This window comes from Ornithorhynchus anatinus, chromosome 15 (assembly GCF_004115215.2).
Source record: "Ornithorhynchus anatinus isolate Pmale09 chromosome 15, mOrnAna1.pri.v4, whole genome shotgun sequence".
Taxonomy (NCBI): Eukaryota; Metazoa; Chordata; class Mammalia; order Monotremata; family Ornithorhynchidae; genus Ornithorhynchus; species Ornithorhynchus anatinus.
Genome location: NC_041742.1, coordinates 2359872 through 2369479, shown reverse-complemented (window position 1 = coordinate 2369479; position 9608 = coordinate 2359872). Strand labels below are relative to the sequence as shown.

General features: G+C 57.2%; 1 protein-coding gene across 1 annotated transcript; it reads left to right on the top strand.

Moving 5' to 3' along the window:
- The first annotated feature begins 986 nt into the window (after nt 1–986).
- Nucleotides 987–9091, top strand: TMEM100 (transmembrane protein 100). Its single transcript, XM_029079640.2, has 3 exons — nt 987–1157; nt 4585–4727; nt 7934–9091. Exon 3 carries the CDS (start codon nt 8001–8003, stop codon nt 8400–8402), a length of 402 nt encoding a protein of 133 aa, XP_028935473.1. The 5' UTR covers nt 987–1157; nt 4585–4727; nt 7934–8000; the 3' UTR covers nt 8403–9091.
- Nucleotides 9092–9608: the final 517 nt, after the last annotated feature.

The window sequence follows — 9608 nt, the reverse complement described above, 5'->3', positions numbered from 1 at the left end:
CTGGGGGAGATCCGGGGTCATCAGGTTGATCGACGTGAGGCTCCCAGTCTTCATCCCCATTTGACAGAGGAGGTCACTGAGGCCCAGAGAAGTGAAGCGGCTCGCCCCCGCTCACACAGCTGCCAAGCGGCAGAGCCGGGATACGAACCCATGACCTCCGACTCCCCAGCCCGGGCTCTTGCCACTGAGCCCCGCCGCTTCTCTAGAACGGCGCTGGGCATTCATTCATTCAGTAGTATTTATTGAGCGCTTACTATGTGCATTCATTCATTCAATAGCATTTATTGAGCGCTTACTATGTGCAGAGCACTGTACTAAGCGCTTGGGATGGACAGATCGGTAACGGATAGAGACGGTCCCTGCCTTCTGACGGGCTCACGGTCTCATCGGGGGAGACGGACAGACAAGAAACAACAGCAGTAAATAGAATCGAGGGGAAGAAAATCTCATTAAAGCAACAGCGAATAAATAGAATCCGGGTGATGTACATCTCATTAACAAAATAAATAGGGCGATGAAGATATATGCAGTCGAGGGGACGAGTACGCTGTTGAGGGATGTGGGAGGAGGAGAGGGAGAGGGGGGAGAAGAGGGTTTAGCTGCGGAGAGGTGAAGGGTGGGGGGTAGAGGGAACGGAGGGCAGGGCACTGTACTAAGCGCTTGGGATGGACAGATCGGCAACAGATAGAGACGGTCCCCTGCCCATCGACGGGCTCACGGGCACCTACTAAGCGCCTGACAAATACTAAAGTTCTTATTCTCTCTGCGGGCGCTCAGTCGAGAGTGATGGAAAGCGGCCCCCCAGTAGGCGCTCAGCCAACAGCACCGCGTTGGGCCGGCTGCGGCGGGGCCCGGTGGTCCATCCCCGCCTGGAGGGGGGCGGAGGGGGCAGGGCCTGGCTGCGGGAGGAGGGGAAAACCTGAGCCGGAGGCCTGCAGGGAGGCGGGCGGAGGAGGGGCCGTCGAAGGCCGGACCGCTTTAAAGCCGAAGCTGCGGGGCCGCTCCTTTCTCCCGCCCGCCCGGGAGCTGCGGGGGCACCGGTCGGGGGGCGACCACCCGGTGGGCCCGCCCCGCTAAGGACACCGCTCCCCGGGCCGCTCCTTCTTACCCCTGCGGCCCCGCGGACAGGCCTTCGGCCCCCCTCGGCCTGCGGGAAGGTGAGGACCGGGCTGCGGGGGGGACGCAAGGGGCCCCGGAGGCCTCCCCGGGGTGGACCCCCAAGTCTGGGGCTCTCTGAGGGGATGCAGAGATTGGGGGTGTGCAGGGAGAGCTTCGAGATTGGGGGTGCGGGGGGGAGCTCCGGGGTGTGCAGGGGACAGCCCCGGACTGTGCGGGGAGAGGCCTGAGATTTGGGGGGCGTGGGGCGGTGCAGGGGCGACCCCTGACCTTTGGGATGCGTCAGGGGGGCGGCCTTCGAGATTTGGGATGCACGGGGGGGAGCTCCGAGCTTCGGGGTGGGCAGAGGGGAGCCCTCAGGCCCGGAGTGTGCAGGGAGAGTCCCGAGATTTGGGGTGCATGAGGGGATCCCCCGAGCTTTGGGGGCTGCGGAGGGCAGCCCCGAGACCCGGACTGTGCAGGGAGAGCCCCGAGATTTGGGGTGCGTGGGGAGAGCTCTGAGCTTTGGGTGTGCAGGGGTGAACCCTGAGCCCCATACTGTGCAGGGAGAGCCCCGAGCGTTGGGACGCGTGTGGGGAGCCCCGAGCTTTGGGGTGCACGGGGGGGATCCCCGAGCTATGGGGTGTGCGGGGGGGGGGGGGGCTTTGATCTCCGGACTGTGCCGGGAAAACCCCGATTTTCAGGATGTGTAGGGGGAACCCCCGGTTGGGGGGTGCATGAGGGGGATCCTGAGCTTTGGGGTGCACGCGGGGACCCCCGGGCTTCAGGATATGTGGTAAGGGGCAGCCCAGCCAGAGAAGGTCTGCACCCGCCACCCCGAAAGGGAAGCCGTTGGGGTCCGCCGGGCTGGGGCGCAGAATGCCGAAAGGTTCCGCTCCCTGCCCCCCCGATACTCTGGACGCCAGGTGGGAGGGCGGGGGGCGAGGTGGACCCTTAGGCTGAACTGGGATTGCTGGGCGGGAAGCGGTGGGGTGCGGGGATGCCATGTGTGGGAGGACTGGAGTTTCTGGAGTTTGGCCGGGCTGCTTCTGTGCCCTGACCATTTTCTCTGGAGCCGGTGGGGGTCGGGGACTGGGACAGGCCCACTACTCTTCGGAGAAGGGATTCTCTCCGTCCTGGCTTACCCTCCTCCTGACATTGTAGTGGAGGGGGTCTACGCGCGTGCCTGCCTTCTTTAGAACGGTGGGCGACCGCCGTCCCGAAGAGACGCGTGCATCCGTCCGTGCCCACACGCGTCCCCATACACGCATATAGGCACGTATGTAAAGTTCAGGCCGGGCAGGGGCACCTCAACTATCGGGAGTCCAGGCAGAGGCCGAAAAACAGGCAGGAGGCAGTGGAGCAAGGCAGAGGTGCAACAAGACAACAAGCAGGGAGGCCCGGCTCAGCCCTGGGCCCCATCCAGATGTCAGAAGGGCAGACAGAGGGCACAGGCCAACCCCAGGCCGGGGCAAGGGAGTGTCACGGGTCAGGCTGCACAGACTCGCTTATTTGCAAGCAGAGCGTGTCGCAGCAGCCCCGGCAGCCCCTCCATCTCCGGAGGAGGAGGACGGCTGTGGCCCCGCGGGTCTCCTCGCGGGCCTGGCCCGCCTCGGGCACTCCGTGTCGGCCTGGCACTCGGCGTCGGGCTTCCGGGCAACCCCTTGGCCCCTGATAAAGGGCGCGGGGAGGGGCAGAGGCGGCTGAGGCCTTAAACAGTCCTCCTTCCTCCGTGGCATCTAGGATGCGGAGCTGATCTTCGGGCCCGGAAAACCGGCTGAGGCGCTTGGACCCGAGCCTCGGGTCTGCTGCTGCTGCTTCCCAGCGTCTTCTCCTCCCTGCCAAAAAGGGGGAGGCCTCTGTCCCTTGCTCGGGGAGGGCTGTGTTTGTGGCACACCGAGGCCCCCAGCCTGGCCAGCTGCCCCGGAGAGCGAGCAGGTTCCCCCTGACGTGGAGACACGGACAATCTGGGGGGGATTTCGGGGTGAAGATCGATCAGCCGAAGGACCCGAGTTCTAATCCGGGCTCTGCCGCTTTTCTGCCGTGTGACTTGGGGCAAGTGGCTTCACAGCTCCGTGCCTCGGTTACCTCATCTGGAAAATGGGGGTTGAGACGGGGCAGGGAATGTGCCCAACCCAAACTGCTTGTATTCACACCGGCACTCAGTGCAGTGCCTGGCACGTGGTGAGTGCTTAAAAAATACCATTATTATTATTATTACTAATCAGCCCGATTTTCCTCGGCTGGAGAGAACAGAGAGAGGGACAGCAGTAATTGGTGCCTAAAGCTGGAGACAGTGTCGAGGTACAGTCGGGCGAAGCCACGTTTGAGTGAGCCCTGGTGCTCGGGCCTCTCGCTGGCTGGAGTTTGGGTTTTTAGAGAGGAGCTCCTAAATGAAATCCAGTTCCTCCAATAGAAAGCAGATGGATTCATCTGTGCAAGGGCATTTTAGAGAAGAAAGCACCAGCGAGGGGATTTCTGCCCCATATGGGTCAGCGCTTAACAAATACCGTAATAATAGTAATAACGCTATATGTTAATAGTATTTGTTGTTTATTTTCTGCGCCACATTTGGTAGTAAGCACTGGAGTGGATGTAAGTTCATCAGGCGAGACGCAGTCCTCGTCCCTCGTGGGATTCGGGTTTAAGAGAGAGGCGGAAGAGATATTCGGTCCCTGTTTTACAGATGAAGAAACTGAGGCCTTAAGGGGTTGGGTGACTTGCCCAAGGCCACACAGCAGCCAAGTGGCAGAACTGAGTGTAGAACCCAGGACCCGCCTGATCCTCCATCCCTTCTCTCTCCCCTGGGCCACATTGCTTCTCCACACGGTTTTTATTGTTGTTTTGAGATCTGTGCAACAGAATGTGCTGAACTTTCGGGGCGGAAGGGTTGGCACGAGCATTGAACTTGAAGCCGTATATTTTCCCCAAATCAAACCACTGCACTTGTGGAGAGTGCAGGATCCCAGTATGAGTATTAATCCGAAATCCTGGGGCCTCGCCTCACACACACATTCCCAAGAGGAGCACTGTGGAACTTAGGGATAAAAACCCCTGCTGCTTCACCGGACTGGGCGGCTGCCGGTGACTTAGTGTTCCCGCTGTTCGGGAGAGTGTCCGTCACCCTACGGGGCTCCCGTTGGGAAGAGGGATGTGAAAAATACCGGCCAGACAGGAGGGAAACATTGAGTGAGAAATCGAGCTCAAATCCACAGCCTTTCTTTGGGAACTAAGGGAGGGAGGAGAGGAGGAGGGAGGAGGGGAAGAAGGAGGGAGGGAGGCAGGCCGGCAGGCATTGGTTCTGGCCTTCAGGACTGGAAGGGAAAGTTGCAGAATCCCAAGTGTCCTGTGAAAGGAGTTGCTGAGGGGAGAGAAGGAGGCGGAGAAGGGAAAGTTGCCTCCCCCCTTCCAGGCAGGAAGAAGCCCTCGGATCCTAAGCATTCGATAAACGCTGCTCAGGGTTTTTTTACCTCATTTGTTTTTGGAAAGGTGATCCGGCTGCGGAAGCCGGCCCGCTTGGTCAACAGCGGGGGCCTCGCGACAGAACTTCCCTCGGATCGACGGAGGAGGCTTTACATCCCCTGTGGCCCAACCACAAGCGACATCTGTTTCTGTGGATTCCGTCTTCCCCGGTAGGTACCCGCGTCTCTCATAGTGATATTAATCCGGGCACTAACCATAACTGTGGCTTGTGTTCGGCGCTTACTGTGTGCCAAGCACTGTACCGAGTGCCAGATAAAAGAATAATCAGGCCAGGCACAGTGTCCGTCCCACAAAGGGCTCCAGTCTAAGCGGGAGGGAGGACAGATATTCAATCCCCGTTTTACAGATGGGGAAGCTGAGGCACGGAGGAGATTTGCCCAAGATCCCACAGCAGGGCACCGGTAGGGCAGGTATTAGGGGAAATGTTTTCCCTTCGTCCTCAGGCCTCTGGTTCAACGAGCAATGCTTTCTTCGGAGAGCGGCTCCCCCCTCCCCCCGGCCTCCTCCTCCAAGCCCGTTGGTTCGCCTGAGCTAAATCGATGATGAGAATAGAAATGTGTGCTCCGGCTGGGTGCGTAAACTCACAGTTGGAGAAGCACCATAAGACCCCACCCACCCTCTAATTACCCCGGGGGTGATGATGTCAGAACCGGCTTCCGCCTTCGGGGGACGGGACAGGTCGTGGACGCCTGCCTGTGTCTCCCCAGCTCTCACTAGACAGGCCCAACACAAGCAGCATTCGTCTGCGTGAGGAAGGCTCAGCGCCCTCCTTCCTTTTAAACTCTGTCTGCGAGGCGGCTTTCCTGCAGTTCCCTGCAGTAACGGGAACAGAAGCAGGGCTGCTATTTACTGAGCGCCCGCTGGGCGCCGTGCCCTGTACTGAGCGCTTAGGAAAGTTCAACCGGAGCAAGGTGTGTCCCGTGCCCACAGGAAGCTTACACTCCCAAGGTAGAGACCGATATAAAACACCTTTATATTGGACATAAATTTAACAAGGAAAATGTGTGGGTTTTTCGGATGCTGGGAGGAACTTGGTTGCAGAGTGGTAAGGTATGAGAGGGGTTCTCATAATAATAATAATAATAATAATAATGTTGGTATTTGTTAAGCGCTTACTCTGTGCAGAGCACTGTTCTAAGTGCTGGGGTAGGTACAGGGTAATCAGGTTGTCCCACGTGAGGCTCACGGTCTTAATCCCCATTTTACAGATGAGGGAACTGAGGCACAGAGAAGTGAAGTGACTCGCCCACAGTCACACAGCTGACAGGTGGCAGAGCCGGGATTCAAACCCATGACCTCTGACTCCCAAGACCGTGCTCTTTCCACTGAGCCACGCTGCTTCTCGCCGCTTGGCTGTGTGGCCTTGGGAAAGTCACTTCACTTTCGTGTGCCTCCGTTACCTCATTTTGTAAAATGGGGCTTAAGAGTTTAAGCCCCATGTGGGGCAGGGACTGTGTCCAACCTGACCACCCTGTATCTACCCCAGTGCTTGGCACATGGTAAGCACTTAACAGATAACATTCTTCTTCTTATGTTTTATTCAGAACGGGGGAGGACAGAGAGAGATTCCCTTCCTGTCCCAAGGTGGGATCCCTTCTGCTACAGTGAATATTTAAAATGTGTCAATGTGTCTTATTCCTTTGAAGCCGCAGAGTCTGGGGGGAAAGAGAATTGTCCTGGGAGTCAGAGGACCTGTGTTGTGATCGTCGTTCGCCCACTTGCTTGCTGCATGACCTAGGACCAGTCCCCTAACTTTGCTGTCCCTCAGGTTCCTCATTTGTAAAATGGGTGTAAAATACCAGTTCTCTCTCTCACTTAAACCATGAGCCCCAGGTGGGGCAGAAAGCATATCTGATTTTTCTTTTTTTATTGGTATTTAAGAGCTTACCATATGCCAGGCACCGTACTGAGCGCTAAATGATCTTCTGAATGACCCGATGGTGTTCTGTTGAACCCATTGCTTAGTATAGTGCTTGGCACGTAGTAAGCGCTCAAAAGATCCCACAACTATTAGGTAGCCTACAGAGCCCCTTTCTGAATTTGTCAGCAGCTTTGTGACTTAGCCCAAATACTCTCAATGAACTCAGAACAAATAGTTTCTGTTACCTGAAAGAAGAAATTAAATGAAACCCCAAACTCATGAGCCAAAGCATCTGTGAATAGGATGGGTTTCTCTATGGAAAGAGTTCCCTCTCTCTGAATACGAAGAACAGCTTATCACTGGATTTGATTAACTGAAACTCCCCCAGATCCTGGAATCGGACCAAAGCCATTTTCAGCTGCTTCAAAGGGGGAGCCGGAGTGAAGGAAAAAGGAGGTTTTGTCCTGTAAGAACAGTGTGGCGAAAGCCAGAGGCTTAGCTGGCATTTCTTTATACTTGATTGCGTCTGAGGCCGCTGCCCCCAGAAACAGTTTCTTGTGTTGCCGTGATTTGGGAGTGAAATGTCTGGGAAAGAACCATTGAGATTCCAAATGAGTTTTGCCCAGATGGCTTGCTTAGAGTGCATATTCTCTGCGGAATGGGGGTCTCTTGGCGTCGAGGCAGTTGTTTGGAATAGTCAGAGAGAGGGAGCGAGTGGGTGAAGCGCAGTAATAGATTTTTCCCTTGAGGGCTGGGCCTGGGTCTCTCGGCCTGGTGTACTTTCCCAGAAGGCTCAGTTTAGTGCTCTACATCCAGTAGACTATCAGTTTGGCACATAGTAAGCGCTTAAAAATGCCATTATTATTTTGATACTAATGTCTGTCCATCCCCCCGCCCCCCACCAAGACTGTAAGCCCGTTGTGGGCAGGGAATGTGTCTGTTTATTGTTGTACTGTATTCTTCTAAGCGCTCAGTACAGTGTTCTGCACACGGTAAACGCTCAACAAATACGAATTAATAGTAATAAAGTTTCTTGAGGGCAGGGATTGCGTCCGCTACCTCTATCGTGTCCTCCCGAGGGGTTTAGTAGAGCGCTCTACGCTCAGTCGGCTGTCAGCTCCTTGACAGCAGCAGGGATTGCTGCTGTCGGTTGAACCCAGACAGCACAGGACAGTGCCCGGCATAAGGTAAGCTCTTAAATACCGATAGAAGAAGAAAAATCAGATACGCTTTCCGTCCCTCGTGGGGCTCATGGTCTAAGTGAGAGAGAGAACGGGTATTTTACAAATGAGGAAACTGAGGGGCAGCAAAGTTAAGGGACTGGCCCTGGGCCATGCAGCAACTCTGCTGTCCTCGGCGTCCGGTAGGTGCCCCGTATATTGATTTGATTGAGATCCTCTTCCCGGCCCTTGGAGCGAGCCGGATTGTAGTCGGCATTGCGAGGTCGCTGCCCATGAGAGCTCTCCCGCTGACGGTGTCTTTCTCTCCCACCAGCTGGCCAGCATGGTTTGCCAGCGGATCCCCGGCCTCTGAGCTCAGGGAGGAGACGGCCGATTGCAGAATGACCACAGAACCCATTAAGGAGGTCGTAGGGGCACCCAAGGGCCCCGAGCCCGCCGCGATGGAGAAGAGTCTCAGCGAGGGGGCGGTCACCTCGGTGCCCCTGGTGAGCGAGATCCAGCTGACGGCCGCCACGGGGGGAGCCGAGCTCTCTTGCTACCGCTGCACCATCCCCTTCGGCGTGGTCATCCTCATCGCCGGGATGGTGGTCACTGCCGTGGCTTACAGCTTCAACTCCCACGGCTCCATCATCTCCGTCTTCGGACTGCTCCTCCTGTCCTCGGGTGTCCTGCTCTTGGCCTCCAGCGCCTTGTGCTGGAAGATCAGGCAGAGGCACAAGAAGGGCAAGAGGCGGGAGAGCCAGACGGCCCTCGTGGTCAACCAGAGGAGCCTCTTCGCCTAGGGACGCCTCGGACTCCGGGGTCCCCTGTGGCGACTCCCCCGGACCCACGTAGGAAGAAGCGGGATGTCCGGGATGGGAATTACCCCGAGAAGGATGGAGAGATGCTCTTGGGATCGTCTCGTGCCTCTAATGACGAGAGGGGCCGGTGTTCGCGAAGACTGGAAAAATGACCTCTCCGCCCTGTCCCCGAAGGCACTGAAGGGCAGAGGAGGAGCTGGCGCCGCGCCAGCGTCCGGGGCCGGACGTCCCCGACGACCGACGCGGAGTTCCAGCTCTGCCGACCGTCGTCCCCACGGCGAGGTCGACCTGGCGAGACGTCGGGACCGGCTTTGAGGGTCGGAGGGACACCTCCGAGTTCCCCCACGTTTCCTGGAAACGCTCCGATCTTCCCGAAACTCGCTCGTCGTATCTGCGGGTCTCTGCCCGTGTTTCTCTTCCGATAAATTATCGTCGACGGTACTTTTCCTCGAACGCTAAACTCGGTAGGTTTGGCCGTCGGCTAGAAGGGGGTCGCCATCCGCTCGAATGCAGCGTGGTGGGAGTCGTCGAGGACCGAGCCCGGGCAGGAAAGCTCCTTTTTTGTAAATTAATTTTAACGTGATCCCGTCTAGCACTTTCGATGATTTTTATATAAAAGTTTTAAAAAATGTACACTTCATTTAAAATAATAAACACTCCGTGCTGCTAGATCCCCCGAGATGATTTTCCACGGTCACCGTGGACCGTTGGCTGGAGTTTCAAGTAGCCCCTTTTCCCCTCGGGTGGGCCGCGGGGCAACTGATTTCCCCTCCCTCGCGTCAGTGACGTCTCCGTCGCGTTCTTGGTGTCGGACGACGGTGGGGTGGAGGGGAACCGGCCGCCTCCCTCGCGGCCTGGAGTTTTCGGGGACCGTGACCGCTCTATCCGTCAGTCTATCGGTGGCTTTTATTGAGCTCTGGGGGCAGTCCAATAGAGTGGTTAGACATGGCCCCCGCCCTCCCGGTGCTCGCTACGGGCCGCGACTGGAAGTCGGGGAGGGATGGAAGAGGGGCTGCGTTAAATTAGGAGCTGGGGGAAGTGTGTTAGGTCGTTTTGGTCACCAGGTGGCGGAGGAGTGTGGGATTATGGTGCACGAGCCATTGGCTTGGACGTCGAGGAAGAAGGGACCACCATATTCTCCTCCTCTTCCTCCTCTTCCTCCTCCTCCTCCTCCTTTTTCCTCCTCCT

Excerpts from the sequence above, each read along its gene's own strand:
- TMEM100 (XM_029079640.2), top strand. The coding sequence starts at position 8,001 with ATGACCACAGAACCCATTAAGGAGGTCGTAGGGGCACCCAAGGGCCCC.